This window comes from Cervus canadensis, chromosome 31, assembly GCF_019320065.1.
Source record: "Cervus canadensis isolate Bull #8, Minnesota chromosome 31, ASM1932006v1, whole genome shotgun sequence".
Taxonomy (NCBI): domain Eukaryota; kingdom Metazoa; phylum Chordata; class Mammalia; order Artiodactyla; family Cervidae; genus Cervus; species Cervus canadensis.
In genome coordinates this window covers 34,413,774-34,428,359 of record NC_057416.1, presented here as the reverse complement: position 1 = coordinate 34,428,359, position 14,586 = coordinate 34,413,774, and the positions used below count along the sequence as shown (strand labels likewise).

At 55.6% G+C, this 14,586-nt stretch overlaps 1 protein-coding gene across 4 annotated transcripts in view; it reads left to right on the top strand.

The window, feature by feature from the left end:
* ANK1 (ankyrin 1) overlaps positions 1–14,586 on the top strand; it is a 238,814-nt gene that overhangs the window by 177,858 nt on the left and 46,370 nt on the right. For all 4 annotated transcript variants that reach the window (XM_043454010.1, XM_043454013.1, XM_043454011.1 and 1 more), the window contains exons 18-28: positions 2,039–2,137; positions 4,336–4,434; positions 5,133–5,231; positions 6,311–6,403; positions 6,874–6,946; positions 7,693–7,716; positions 8,988–9,081; positions 10,465–10,543; positions 12,581–12,678; positions 12,772–12,996; positions 14,160–14,314. In XM_043454010.1, the coding sequence (XP_043309945.1) occupies positions 2,039–2,137; positions 4,336–4,434; positions 5,133–5,231; positions 6,311–6,403; positions 6,874–6,946; positions 7,693–7,716; positions 8,988–9,081; positions 10,465–10,543; positions 12,581–12,678; positions 12,772–12,996; positions 14,160–14,314 (1,138 nt within the window). The remainder of the gene's footprint in view (positions 1–2,038; positions 2,138–4,335; positions 4,435–5,132; positions 5,232–6,310; positions 6,404–6,873; positions 6,947–7,692; positions 7,717–8,987; positions 9,082–10,464; positions 10,544–12,580; positions 12,679–12,771; positions 12,997–14,159; positions 14,315–14,586) is intronic.

Here is a 14,586-nt window from a genome sequence, read left to right as displayed (position 1 = left end):
GGTAGTTTCAGGTGAATAGTGAAGGGACTAAGCCATCCATATCCCTGTGTCCATTCTCCCCCAAACTCCCCTCCCATCCAGGCTGCTACAGAACATTGAGCAGAGTTCCCTGTCTATACAGCACGTCCTTGTTGGTTATCCATTTAATACACAGTGTGTAAATATCAATCCTCAACTCCCTAACGATCCCTTCCCCCAATCCATCCCTCCAGAAACCGTAAGTTCGTTCTCTTAGTCTATAAGAGTCACTTCTTTTATTAAGCAGCCGTTTTATTGAAATGTAACTCCCATACCATAAACTTCACTGGTTTGAACTGTACTATTTGGTGGTTTGGGGTATATTTGCAGAATTAAATGAACACCACCACTACCTAACTTCAGGACATTCCCGCCACCCCAAAAGGAAACCTCAGACCCATTAGTGGCCACATCCCGTCTCCCTCAAACCCCTGTCCCCTGGCAACCATTCATCGGCTCTCTGTCACCATGAATTTGCCTGTTATGGACATTTCTTGTAAATGGAATCATACACTATAGAGAGTCACTTCTTTAGATGATACATGAACATAATACAGTTTCAGAAGGGCAAGCATTTTAAGGATAACTTAATATTTCTTTAAGAATCTACTGGATCTGCTGGCTCTTTCTGGACAGGTTTGGACAGGTGACCCCCAGGAGGGAACCGTTAGGGCAGCACCCTTATATTGGTTACTTGCTGGTACCATTTAAGTGAGCTCTGTCAGGGACCAGGGGCAGGATGGCCATGCCTTGCCCTGGAGACATGCCCATCCATCCACATCCCCCATCACCAGACAGGCTCCTGTGTTATCCCAGGGGTCAGGCACGGCGCCTGGTAGCTGGGACTGACCCAGGACCTGTTCTTCTCTGGGCATCCCTGCCCACTTCGCTGGCTTCAGTGTGGGGGGCACTGCCCCTGGGCCTCCTGTCAGCCAGGGGGAAAGGACAGATGGCAGGGGAGGGCGAATGGAGCTTCTGGAGAGGGGGCAGCCCCATTTGCCCCACAGTGAGGAAGGCTTGTAGAGTCAGGTACAGGAGATAGAAGGCTTTCCTGGCATTTTTTTGTGAGTGCACACATATCAAGCAAGATTTCTGGAGTATTACCATCCTTGTATGATGGATGGACTTCCCTGGTAGCTCAGATGGTAAAGAATCCACCTATAATGCAGGAAACCTGGGTTCAATTCCTGGGTCAGGAAGATCCCCTGGAGAAGGGAATGGCTACCCACTCCAGTATTCTTGCCTGGAGAATTCCATGGACAGAGGAGCCTGGTGGGCTACAGTCCATGGGGTCGCAAAGAGTCAGACACGACTGAGCGACTAACACTCTCCTATGCACTATGAGAAGGATGTGATGAGAACTTCAAGAATCTGGCGTTTTTCAGTCCCAGCAGGATCTTCCATCGTCCCATCCTTTTTCCAGCGAAGCACTGGCTGGGTGTGCGGATCACAGACTGCATTTAAATGGCACATCTTGCTTTACAACATGTTTTTGTCTATGTTTTCTCAAGCGAGCCTTCCTTTGCCCTTGAGATTTGTCAGTGAGAATCCCTATTTTCTCGATAAGGAAACCAAGACTTTGAAGCTCATCTCGAGTTGTGGAAATAAGAAATGTTACCACTGAAATGGACAATAAAGTTCATGTAGTTCAGATATCAGCAAACTACAGCCTGAAGGCCAAATCCGGCCCACCACTTGTTTGTATAAATAAAGTTTTATTGGAACACAGCCATGCCCATTTGTTCACCCGTTGCCAAAGATGCTTTCTCATTATAACTGATGGAGTTAAGCCTAAAATATTGCTGATCTGGCCCTTAGCAGAAGCCATTGCGGACCTCTGGCTTAGTTCCACCACCTCATCTTTTCGCTAAGGATGTAGGGGCCTAGAAGAGCTTGCCCGAGGTCAGATAGCTGGTTAGTGGCTACAGAGCCAAGTTTGACTCCCAAACCTCAGTGCTTTCCCAGGGTGACCTAGAACTCTATCTTGGCTGCAAGCTGATGAACTTCTTTTCCTTCCCAGAGTGGACTCACTCCCCTCCATCTGGTCGCACAAGAAGGCCACGTTCCAGTGGCAGACGTGCTGATTAAACACGGTGTCACGGTGGACGCCACCACCCGGGTAAGACCCACAGCCTGCATCCTGTCCACACCTTCCCCCTGCGCCCACGGGCCTGCCCACTCTGGCCTCCCTCACAGGTCCATCCCAGGAGTTTGGAAACCCCGAGGACACAGCGGCCCATTCTTGTCAGCCACTTCCTAGGGGCAGCAGTGGACCCCAGGTCAATGGACTCACTTTCCAGTGGGGAGTTTAAGAAGTTGGTTAAAACTTCTTTGAGCCTCTGTAGTGAGTCATGATTTCAACCTCTGTCTTACATGAGCCAGGTGTCAAAATGTCAGGCTTCCCTGGATGTGCTGGAGAATTCTGTGCCTTCTGGTCCGGATTTGGCTCAGAGCGGGTCAGCATTCCCAGAGCCTCTCTGTGTGCAGAGGGTTGGCAGCAGGGTCGGCTCTGGGGTGGGGGATGGAGAATAACCCAGTGCCCAGCACACAGTGGAATCTGCCTCCAGGCGCCTGCAGATGATGTAAGAGGCAGAAAGGGACAGCGGGTGTGATGTCCGGTGCAAGGAGGGTGCTAGTGAACCCGAGGGAGCATAGAGGGAGGGAGGAGAGGGTCTCTCTACTTGGTGGAAGAAGGAAGCTTCCTGGAAGAGGCATCATTTTGTTCCTTTTCACTGCAAGGCAGGTGTATTAAAAGAAAGGGGCAATGCAATACCCCTCCAGCCCCAGCCCCCTCCAGAGCTCCATTAAAGGCTCCCAGAAAAATCCAAGACGTATTTTATCCCCAACTGCCTACAGCTTCTACAGGAACCTGCTTAAAATCCAAGAATGTTCTGGATCTTTGAGGTTCTCTGGCTGGCGCAGTCTAGTCTTTTGGGATCTTGTCCTGAGAGGTCCTATTCTCTGAGTTAGAACTTGCTGCTGCTTTTGTTCAGCCGCTAAGACTTGTCCAGCTCTTTGTGACCCCATGGACTGCAGCACACCAGCCTTCCCTATCCTTCACCATCTTCTGGAGTTTGTTCAAACTCAGGTCCATTGAGTCAGTGATGCTGTCCAACCATCTCATCCTCTGTCACCCCCTTCTCCTGCCTTCAATCTTTCCCAGCATAAGGGCCTTTTCCAGTGAGTCGGTTCTTTGCATCAGGTGGCCAAAGTATTGCAGCTTCAGCTTCAGCATCAGTCCTTCCAATGAATATTCAAGGTTGATTTCCTTTAAGATGGATTGGTGTGACCTCCTTGCTATCCAGCGGACTCTTAAGAATCTTCTCCAGCACCACAGTTGGAAAGCATCAGTTCCTTAGCACTCAGCCTTCTTTATGGTCCAACTCTCACATCCATACATGACTACTGGAAAAACCATAGCTTTGACTAGATGGACCTTTATTAGAACTTAGAGATCTCAAAGCTGGCCCATCACTTCAGGTCCAGCCTGTGGGGTCTGGATCCAGATGGTCTCTGGGATCAGGCTCCCCAGGACACTTAGGGGCCAAGAGAGCCTTGGCCTGTCAGCCTGTGGAGGGAGCACTAAAATATTCAGCATAACAGCTTCCTTGAGAATTACCTCCTTTGTGGCCAAAATTCAAGTGAATAAATACTGAAAGCCCACTCATTTCAAGCCATGGCCAGTTCCTACCATCGTGGTACCTGACTGTACCACTCAGTAGCCCAGATAGCAGGGCAGGGCGGGTCTTGTCCGGGTCAGCAGGGACCTCGTTCCCATGCCGGGCCCCTGCCCTCCCGGCTCCCTCGCTCTCCGAGTGCGCCGTCTTGGCCTCTGCAGCACGGTCTCTTCCGCCTTCCCTCCTCCCTCTTTGCTGCCCCCTCCCCACCCTCTTTTCTGAACTCCCTGTAAATATTGCCTCAGTTCTGTGAGCACCACTTTTTTCTCACCATACTTCATCTGGGGAACTTCGCTCACCACCAAGACTTAACGCCCACGGGCGCCTCCTTGCCGGGCCCTCTTCCCCAGACCCAGGGCCGGTTTTCCCATCACCCGCTTGCCTGCCCGCCTTGAGTATCCCTTGCTCACCTCACGCTGCGCTTGCCTGACGCTGAGCCCCGCGCCCCTCCGAGGCCCCTGGCCTCTGACGGCCTGGACAGTTGACCCCAGGGAGCCGCTGCCAACCTTGCCAAGGCCTCCTCATCCATCCTCCCCTTTACCGCCGTTACCGTGCGAGTTTCCTTCTCGTCCAGCTCAGAGTGACTCGTGTTGTCCCCAGAAGCCCTGCCGGTCACTCTCTCTCCTCTGTTACTTTCCAGATGGGTTACACTCCACTCCACGTGGCCAGTCATTACGGGAACATCAAGCTGGTGAAGTTTCTGCTGCAGCACCAGGCAGACGTCAATGCCAAGACCAAGGTATGGGAACGCCCGAGACGGAGACAACGCTGGGGCCACCCGCCTTTGCTGCAGGGCTTGTACCAGGACAAATATCTCCAGCAACAAAGATACAAAGACTCTGTAAGGGGCTAAAAATAACCCCGTGCCTGAGCAGTTGGGGCAAGTCATGGATGACAAGATACACAGAGACCAAAAACCCAGCTGCCACTTCTAAAGAGCTGGGAGCAAAACCAGGGTGTCAGAAGCAAAAGTGGGGTCCTGTGCATGCCCCCCGCACACACCACCACCCAAGGGCAAACCACCTGAGTCACCCCTCCAGCCTGACCCTTGGACCCGCCCCTACCATCAGTCCATGTCAGGAAACAGCTTGTCCCATCGCCTTGGGGAGCAAGCAAGGGAACCTGTTACTTATTTTTAACCCCCCATCCCGGCTGTAGTAGGGGCCCCAATAAAGCCTTGCCTGAGTTTCTTGTCTGCCCTCTGATCAATTTCTATTGACTGGAAAAGCCAAGACCCTAGTCGGTAACAAGACCAGTGCCAGATACAGAGGCACCTAGAATCACTCTGGGCACACGTGGGGCTCCGCCTCAATTTTCAGCTTTGACGCTGGAGGAAGAAACGGGGAAATTGCGTACAGAAGACACAGGCTCTGTGGTGGGTGGGCAGTGCTTTCTCTGTCGCTAGCTCATCCTCCCAAATGTCTACCCGCTTTACAGCTCGGATACAGCCCCTTGCACCAGGCGGCTCAACAGGGCCATACGGACATCGTGACATTGCTTCTCAAACATGGTGCTTCCCCAAACGAGGTCAGCTCGGTGAGTACCGGCCGGGGCGCTGATTCCGGAGACCTGCTCTCCCGGGGGCCGCTGAGACGAGCCTTCACCGGGGAAGCTCAGGTCATCCTCCAGAGCATCTGGGGTCCGAACAGGCTCCCGGGGGCATGGGGCCTCCTTCTGGAAGGTGGAAGGTTATCCTAGTAGCACCGCTTACCCTCCCCCTTTTATTTTTGTTTAAATGTTGTCAAAACCCTTAGTAAAATCCTTGCTAAAATCTGTGAAGCTGTTCTCAGTGTGACGAGAGCGAACAAAACCAAGTGTCTTGGCGGGGGGCTCCTGATGTTTGGGGGCCTTGGGCGAGTCTTCAGCCACGTCAGCTGTCACTGTTCAGGGGTCACTTCCTCCCCGGACAACGGGACTGTCAGAGATACTGGCTTATCTCCATGACTGCTTCCAGCTCGGAAAACGTGAGGACCTCTGACTGTCGCTGTGGTTGCTGAAGCCGTAGCTGTGGATGGGACCGAATCTGCGTGGGGTAGACCCTGGAAGCAGAGAACTTTGAAAGGGCGCGGGTTCGACCCCTGGTCAGGGAACCGAGGTCCCACATGCCACGTGGCGCGGCCAAAAAGTTAGAAAAAGAAAAAAGAAGGAAAGCCTAGTTATCCATTTAGTTTCACTTAGCTCTTCCTTTTAAAATCAGAGTAGAAATTTGCCCCTCCCTTATTTTCTGGTGACTTGGGATTTCTGGCTGGCCTTAGAAGAGTTCACTGAAGTGTGTGGGTTATTTGAACTGTTTCCACGCTCAGCAACTGACACCCGAAGAACTGGCCTTGGCAGCCGTGGGCAGTACCGCCTGGGGCCCCCTTACTCCTCCAACCCCACCCGGTGCCTCCCTGACCCTGACCTTCCCACTGGCTCCCTCTCGGCCGCTCTTGACTTCGGTGGCAAGATCTCTGAACACCCAGCACTGGCGATTTACGTACCAGGGCAGCCGGTCTCTTTGAGCACCACTGACCACACCCATCTGGGCGCACACGCGTGCGGGGTCTTGCTCCGGGTGTGAACGACTGGGGTGTGGGTCTGGGCTGATCACGCCCTCCGTCTGCTCCCCTCCCCAGAATGGAACCACGCCTCTCGCCATAGCCAAGCGCTTGGGCTACATTTCTGTAACAGACGTGCTCAAGGTTGTCACCGACGAAACCAGCGTCGAGGTACGTCTGCTCCTCTCCTGCACCCCCACCTCAGACACGCACCACCTGCAGAGTGCCCTCGGGGGTACCCCGGGAAGTGGAGCGTGTTCTGGGGTCCTGGGATCCCTGAGGGAAGCTTGAAGCCTGAAGAATTGGGGGTTCGGGGTGCGGTGGGTGGTGTCGGGGGTTCTCCTCCATCAGGCGGGGCTTTACTGCCACCTGGTGGCCAGAAGAGTTGGGGCCTGGACCAGACCAAGGGGCGGCCGGACGGAGTTGAGGGCCGGGACCAGGCAACCAGAAGCTGGGGTTCCGTTCATCGCCCCCTACGGTTCCTGCCAGACCCCAGACACCCTCTTGTCCTTCTCTTCATTTGGGACAAACGTCTTTTCTCATCTCCTTCCCGTCTCCAGTCATGACCAGATAACTGCCGGCTGGGTGAAAGGGTCCACTGCGGTGTTGGGGTTGAATTCCTTGCTTTTTTCTCTTTTCAGTTGATCACGGACAAGCACCGGATGAGCTTCCCCGAGACGGTGGATGAGATCCTGGATGTCTCTGAAGATGAAGGTACAGGCTGGGATCCATCCCACGTGCGGGTCGAGTCAGGCTGAAGGGGGGCACTCGGGACTCTGAACACTCACCAGGGGGCCTCTGGCCGTCACCCCCGGTCACCAGGTCGTCAGAGTCGCAGCTGGACAGAACCACTTTCTAATGATGCTGTCCCTCATCAAAAGGGCTTCTTTAATGTGATTTGAGGAGAAGGAAATCTAACATCACAGAGATTAAAAATAGAAAATCCCAGAAAGTTGCATAAATACACGTGTGTTTGCATATAGCATACATGGAGTGTGATTCTGCTCAGATCAGCTCTCAGAGCCATAAGGAACTGTCATAAAATTCCACCTGGTGCGTTCCTTGTGCTTTGAACGAATAGCAAGCTGTTTGATTTAAAATGTGTTAAGAATTCCTTTTCATCAGCTGCTCTTCAGACCACATGGTGGGTCAGTCGGTTTCGGGGGTGGATCTGTTATGAAATGACTGCGTTTTCCACTTCTGTGGGCCGTGGGGTACTTGTAGCACTTTTTCCTGCCCCAAGTACACCTGTCTCCTCGCTTAAATTGGAAGAGAATCCTGTGATTAACAAGGGTGGGGCTGGAGCAGATTCTCTCTCTGGCCCCTTCCATCCTGGTAAGCCAGGAGTTGTGCAGCCTGGTGGGCTAAGCTCTCCTGAACGCCCTTTAACGAGACACCGCTCACTTGGCCTGACTTCAGTCCTGTCCTTCCTTAAACGTGGCTCTTTCTTTGCTTTCCAGGAACTGCTCACATAACTATAATGGGTATGAAACACTCTCTGTTCCCTGTGGTCCTTTCTCATGAGTGCATTTCACCCTCAGCCACCCAAGCTGTCACTAATCCACCCCTGCTTTCCATAACAGTCGGAGCTTGACTCAAGCGGGACATTTCCGCCTGTGCGGTCCATGCCTTGGCGGGCGGCTCCGGCCTGTCCGCGTCTGTGTCTGTGCCACTTGCCACTGTGTCTGCGGTCATAACTGCATGAGCTGCTGTGGTTCCATCCTGTAGGCTCCTGATCACAAGGAGGGGCCGCTGAGGGGCAGGAAAGGACCCTGCAAGGTCCAGGGCCCCCACTCCAGTGCAAGGAGGAGAGAGAATCAAAGAGGCAGAGTCGGGGCTGCAGACAGAAGTTGAACCTCCTGGCAATGGGCTTCGGGAATGCGGATTCAGCCGCTGAGGTCACACAAGCCCCTAGTGCCTCTCCAGACGGATGGGCTCTGTTCCACGGGGGTTTGTTCTTCTGTCGCGTGTGGCGTGGAAAAGAACAGAAGCACCTCTTTAGGAAAAGAGCACCCTCCACAAGGGCTGTTCTGAAGTGGAGCTTGTCAGGCAAAGAAGGTTCCTTCCGGGCCTTCCCTGATGGTCCAGTAGTTAAGACTTCCAGAGCAGGGGGTATGGGTTTGATCCCTGGTCAGAGCTTCCCTGGTAGCTCAGCTGGTAAAGAATCCACCTGCAATACAGGAGACCTGGGTTCAATTCCTGGATCAGAAAGATGTAGGCTACCTACTCCAGTTTTCTTGGGTTTCCCTGATGGCTCAGCTGGTAAAGAATCTGCCTGCAATGCAGGAGACCTGGATTTGATCCCTGGGTTGGGAAGATCCCCTGGAGAAGGGAAAGGCTACCCACTCCAGTATTCTGGCCTGGAGAATTCCATGGACTGCATAGTCCGTGGAGTTGCAAAGAGTTGGACACAACTGAGCGACTCACACTTTCAGGGAACTGAATCCCACATGCTGTGAGGCATGCCACCCTCCCCCCCACACACACAGAAAAGGAAGAAAGTCCCTTTTGATTGAGTTGTTATCTTCTCCAAAGCCTGGTGCAGACTATGTTATGGACTGGCTGCCCGGCTCCAGGGCTGGAGGTGCAGGGCTGGTTGAAGATGAAGACATTGCTATGGTCCGCTTTGAGCATCAGAGACCTTGCCCCATGCCCCAGCAGGGGCGAGCATTGAGAGGAGGAGTGGGAAAGACACCTTTTAAAAAGAAAGAGAGTATCTCCTTCCTATCACTCACTTAAACCTGTGTGGTTTCAGGGGAGGATCTTGGCCCCAGGGCAGAGAGGCCAGATGCCAGGGATGTAGATGAAGAGAAAGAGCTGCTGGATTTCGTGCCGAAGCTGGACCAAGTGTAAGAAATGCTCCCGTGGGGGGAGACCCCTCCTCCCCAGACTCGAGGTAGAAGATCCCGGAGCAGGGAGGTGCCAGGAAGGCCAGGCCTGGACAGAGAGCTGGCCCAGTGTCTTAGGATAAGCCAGACCTGCACTGGGGGTGCCAGGCGGGGGCAGATGTCTCCCCTACAGCCTGCCACCCTCTTCGGGGTCGCTGCCTCCCACTGTTCCTCCTCCCCTCCCTCAGTGCTCTGTCCACACCCCTCCCCCTTTCAAAACAGTCAGTTTTGCTCCAGAAAAATCCACTGAGGGAGATCCCATTAGAAACCGTTGTCCAAAAAAGGGGTCGGTTATTATAGGATGGGGTTTCCCTGGTGGATCAGAGGGTAAAGAATCTGCCTGCAATGCGGGAGACCTAGGTTCGATCCCTGGGTTGGGAAGATCTCCAGCCCACTTCAGTATTCTTGCCTGGAGAATTTCATGGACAGAGGAGCCTGGTGGGCTACAGTCCATGGGGTCGCAAAGAGTTCACCATGACTGAGTGACTAACACACACACATATGTTATAGGATTATATGAAATCACGTGTGTGAAATTTTGAACATTGTAAAGCACTATATAATTTAGTGAACCTTTCATTCAGTTAAGAAATTTAAATAGAAAGAAACTATTGCCAAGCTGAGCTCACAGGCTGGCCTCGTCTCTCCATCAGCCGGTCCAGTAGGGAAACCCCACAAAGGGTCTGCGTCTGCCTGGCACGAGTCTCTCATTCCTCCAGGGATGCAGTGAGCTGTTCCCATGTGCGTGTGTTGGCGCACACAGGGATTCTGTGAACGAACCTGAAAGCAACAAGTCTATAGGAACATTGAGCCCTTGGGGTTTTCTGAAAAGACAGACATGTGCCAGCTTGGTTCCGGGGCTTATACAAAAGAGGGCCGTGGACCAAGGAGAAGGGAACCTGTGATTAGTATTACTGAACTTCAGTCAGAAACACAAAACTAAGACCTCAACTACGGAGAACCTACAGATGTATTTGGTAGAATGAAAACACATACCCAGTGGTCAGACCGTGATGCAGAATAAGATGTTATGGCCAGAGCAAGAGTTCCCTCAACAAGGGGACTAAGGCTATAGAACTGGGGTGGTACGGGCAGGAAGACTTCCTGGAGGAGGCAGTCTTTCAACTGAGGCTCAAGACAGGCTCTGGGGAAAGGCCTAGAGGTGGAGGGGGGGAGGCCAGGAAGTAGCACCTGTGCCAGTGGGGTTCAGATGGTGGAGGGGACAGGATCGGATTGGATAGGTGATCCTGGGGGTACAGAAATGTCTCCCTGAGGCACCCAGTGGAAGATGATGGGCTATGCAGAAGGATCGCGCCCTAATGTCCCAGTGTCCTCGGCGTACAGGGTAGAATCTCCAGCCGTCCCGCGGATTCCCTGCGTCACACCCGAGACAGTGGTGATCAGAGCCGAAGAGCCAGATCAGGTGAGACACATCCTTTCTCTTACCTCCTCTTGGCGGGGAACAGATTCCCCAGGCAGTGATTGCTCTGAGATGACCTGCAGGTTGGGAAGAACTCATAAAGCTCGCCGCACTTACCAGGCCCTGCAGATCCCAGGTTTCACGTGTCTTTGGCAGCAGCTGTGCCCCCAGCACTCATAAAACCCCAGCTATTGAAGATCTGAGTCTCAGAGCCCGAGGGTGCCTGGGACGCCCTCACGCCAGTCTCGGCGGGTCTGAGAACTGACAGAACAAGTTCTGGCTCCAAAGCCCATGTTCTCTTGCACACACGCCCTGTGCACACGCTGTCTGCACCCATGGGGGCCATGGGTCCCGGAACTGGAGAGGGGGCCCCGAGGCTGCAGCCGCACCTCCGTGGAGCTGCGGGCAAGTCCAGAACTCGGCACCTTTTTGTTTCACATCCATAAAAATGGGACAGTTTCTGCCTCACCTTCCTCAAGAGATTACTGGGAACTTAAAAATACCAGTCCAGGTAGAAAGGGGATGTCAAGGAGAGCTGTCCCCAGCGTGGCTGCTACTCATTATAATACCCTATTTGTGGCTTCCCTCGATGCCGCTTGAATTTGTCCCCAAAATGGGTGGTATGGTTTAAAACAACGTAATGCTCCTCGATTTAATTTTTATGCTAGCTGGCACTCTTTTTTTCCCAGGGCCAAGGGGTTTTCTGGGATCAGATGGAAGCAGTGTAGTGTTTAGAGGTTGGAAACAGCCACCCTGAGCGTGGTCACTGAGCCAGCCGTGTTGGTTTTCCAGCTAGGGCTGGTCTCTTCCTCCCCGCTGAAGGGATACATGTCTGAAAGCAGCGGCGGAAGCCCTGGACCCCAGTGGGGCAATGGGAGAGGATGGCTGTGACGCGGTCCGGTCAGCCCGCCCACCCTAGGGCAGGTCACAGGGCTGCGATGGTGGTGTCACGCCGCGGGGCGGGGGCAGTTTGGGAGATATGGTCAGATACAGCCCTCGCACTGCCATGGTATATTCCCCCCATGCTGCTGAAGACAGCGACGAGAAAGCTCCGAGGGGGACCCGGGTTCTGCTGTTCCCTGGGCAACCGTTCACTCTGAGGCCCTGCTAAGTCGTGAACCGAGTCAGCAGGGGCTTCCTGGAGTCCCGCCAGGCGCCCTGGAGGGGACCCCGGGTGGGAGGGTATGGGAGCAGATGGTCCAGCTGGGGAGGGTCTCAGAATGCAGGCGGGTGACTACCCAACGGCTCAGCAGCATTGAGGGCAGCGGGGAGCCCTTCCAGATCAGAGTCAAGGGCAACGGTTCTCAGAGGAGGCGAGAGGTGGATGATGCACTGGGGGTCCAGTGAAGGAGACGGATGTGGGTGCCTGGGCTGATGGGGATGCTAGAGTGAGGGCCAAGTTGAGAATAAAGCTGGAGGGGGTGGGGGTAGGATCCGAACCTACGGGCTTCGTGAGTCCTTGTGATGGACAAGGCCTGGGCTGAGGCAGCCCTGAGGTCCTGCAATTACAGCATCACTGTGAAGAGGGGGCCGCCCCATTTGCAGAGGAAGAAGCGGGAAGCCCCCCCCGCCCTGGGATCGGGGGGGGGCAATCTGTTCTCAGAGCTGGGCAGCTTGTAGGTGACGGCGTGGGCTCTGGTGCCAACTCACATGTGAAAAGGAGCTGCGTGGAGCTCACGTGGCAGGATTCACGGGGCAGGTGGGGGCAGGGGGCAGGCCGGACGTGCGCGTGGTGCGTGAGCTGAGACCGGGGCTGGACAGGAGGGAGGACTCACTCCAGCGTCGGAAGTCCTCGCCTAGGGTCCTGAGCCGAGGAGAGGCCGTGTAGGTCCCAGGAGGCCCGCGCTCCCTTTTAGACTCTGGGTGAGCTTTGTCCTAAAGGGTCAGTGAGTTCCGGGCAGCACCTCCTTCGCTGGGCCCTTGTTGGCTGGCCGAGCCTCCCTGACCTCTGCGTGAGGTCCACTGGCCAGGACCATCGGCTGGAGCTATGGCCCGCTGGTGATAACAGCTGGCCTTTCCCCCTCCCCGCTCCATCCCCAGGTGTCCAAAGAGTACGATGAAGACTCTCTGATCCCCAGCAGCCCGGCCACAGAGACCTCGGACAACATCAGCCCCGTGGCCAGCCCGGTGCACACAGGGTGAGTGGCCTGAGAGGGGCTGGCGGCCCTGGCCCCTCTTGCCCTCCTGGCTGCCCGCCCGGGAGAGGCCAACACAAACCCGCTGTGCCCTAGGTTCCTGGTGAGCTTCATGGTGGACGCCCGTGGGGGCTCCATGCGGGGCAGCCGGCACAATGGCCTGAGGGTGGTGGTCCCGCCGCGGACGTGCGCGGCGCCCACCCGCATCACCTGCCGCCTGGTGAAGCCCCAGAAGCTGCCCACGCCGCCCCCACTGGCCGAGGAGGAGGGCCTGGCCAGCAGGGTCATCGCGCTGGGGCCCACGGGCGTCCAGTTTCTGAGGTGAGAGCTCGCTCCCCTGCCCCCTGACCCGTCCCTGACGCGCCCAGGCCGAGGGGAGGCGAGCCCAGAAACCGCCACCCCCAGCCCCTGCCCAGCCTGCTTTCTCTGTGTCCTGACTTGTCAGAACTAGAAGCCCCTGGGCTCCTAGGTACACGTAGGAGGCTGGTGCCTGGGGCAAGCTTAACATCCTCAGGTCCTATGTGATGCTCTTAGAAGGGGATGAACACGGCTACTTCGGAGGCCCCCCGCCCCGCGCCGAGGTTTCGTTAAGTTCTGAAATGGGCTTCCTAGAAGACAGCCTTGCAGCCTTGTTCCCAAGGACAAGTCTGATGGTTTCGGAGGCCCCCCTCACCTTTCCTGAAGCAGACCTGCTTCTCCTGGCAACCCTGCCCCCTTCAGGCACCATGGGTTCCATGTTGGGACAGGCCTGGCCCAGGAGGCCCTGACCTCCCGTCTGCGTCCATGGCCTGTCTCGCTCCCACCCCCGCCCCCAGCTTTCTTCCACCGACTGCAGAGCAGCTGTAAATTTTCACGTTGATTTCCCCTTTAAATGTGACGCTCAAAGCCGTCCTTCCTCGCTTCCCTGGTGGCTCAGCGGTAAAGAATCTGCCTGCAATGCAGGAGATGCTGGTTCCATCCCTGAGTCGGGAAGATCCCCTGGAGGAGGGCATGGCACCCCACTCCAGTATTCTTGCCTGGAGAATCCCATGGACAGAGGAAGCCTGGTGGGCTACAGCCCGTGGGATTGCAAAGAGTCAGACACGACTCAGCGACTAAATAACAGCAACAACTACAACCATCCTCCTGAGGAAATGCCACTGTCTAGACTGACAGAGGAGGATGCTGAGGTTCAGAGGGGTTTGGTCCCCTGTGCAAGACACGAATGGGTTCTCAAGGTCAGGTCCAAGGTCAGGGTTATTCTGCCGAGCCTCAGCCACGTGGTCATGGCAGGACGCGCCCTGTGAAGTGAGGTTGGGCCTGATGAGAGGGTCCTGGGGCATCCCGAGAACCTGAGGCAGGTCTGTCTGCTGTGAGGGCCAGCCCGTTGGGGGGACCCCGCTACCCCCCGCCTGCCTGCTCTTGCCTCCCGAGCCCACGGCCGTCGCCCACACGGCACACACACCTGCATCCAGCCCCTCGCCTGTCCCCTCTGTCCCCCCCAGCCCTGTCATCGTGGAGATCCCCCACTTCGCCTCCCAAGGCCGTGGGGACCGTGAGCTCGTGGTGCTGCGGAGTGAAAACGGCTCCGTGTGGAAGGAACACAAGAACCGCTACGGAGAGAGCTACCTGGACCAGATCCTCAACGGGATGGATGAAGGTGAGCGAGCCCCGGGGGCCCAAGCAGCGCCTTCCTCCTGGAGGAGAGGGTTTAAGGCTGCGCTAGGGGTGGGCTGGCGGTGCCTCCTGGTGTGGGGGGTGCCCTGAGAGTCTAGAGACGGCTCAGCTCCGGCGCCCAGGCCCCCTGCAGCCTGTTCTCCTTGTGCTGCTCTGTCTGGGCCTGGACTCTTTCCCACCCCTGCTGGAGAGGGGGCGGTGCTGGAGCCGGGACGAGGGGCCCTGGGGGCCCACGGTGGTGACCGGCAGGCGGGC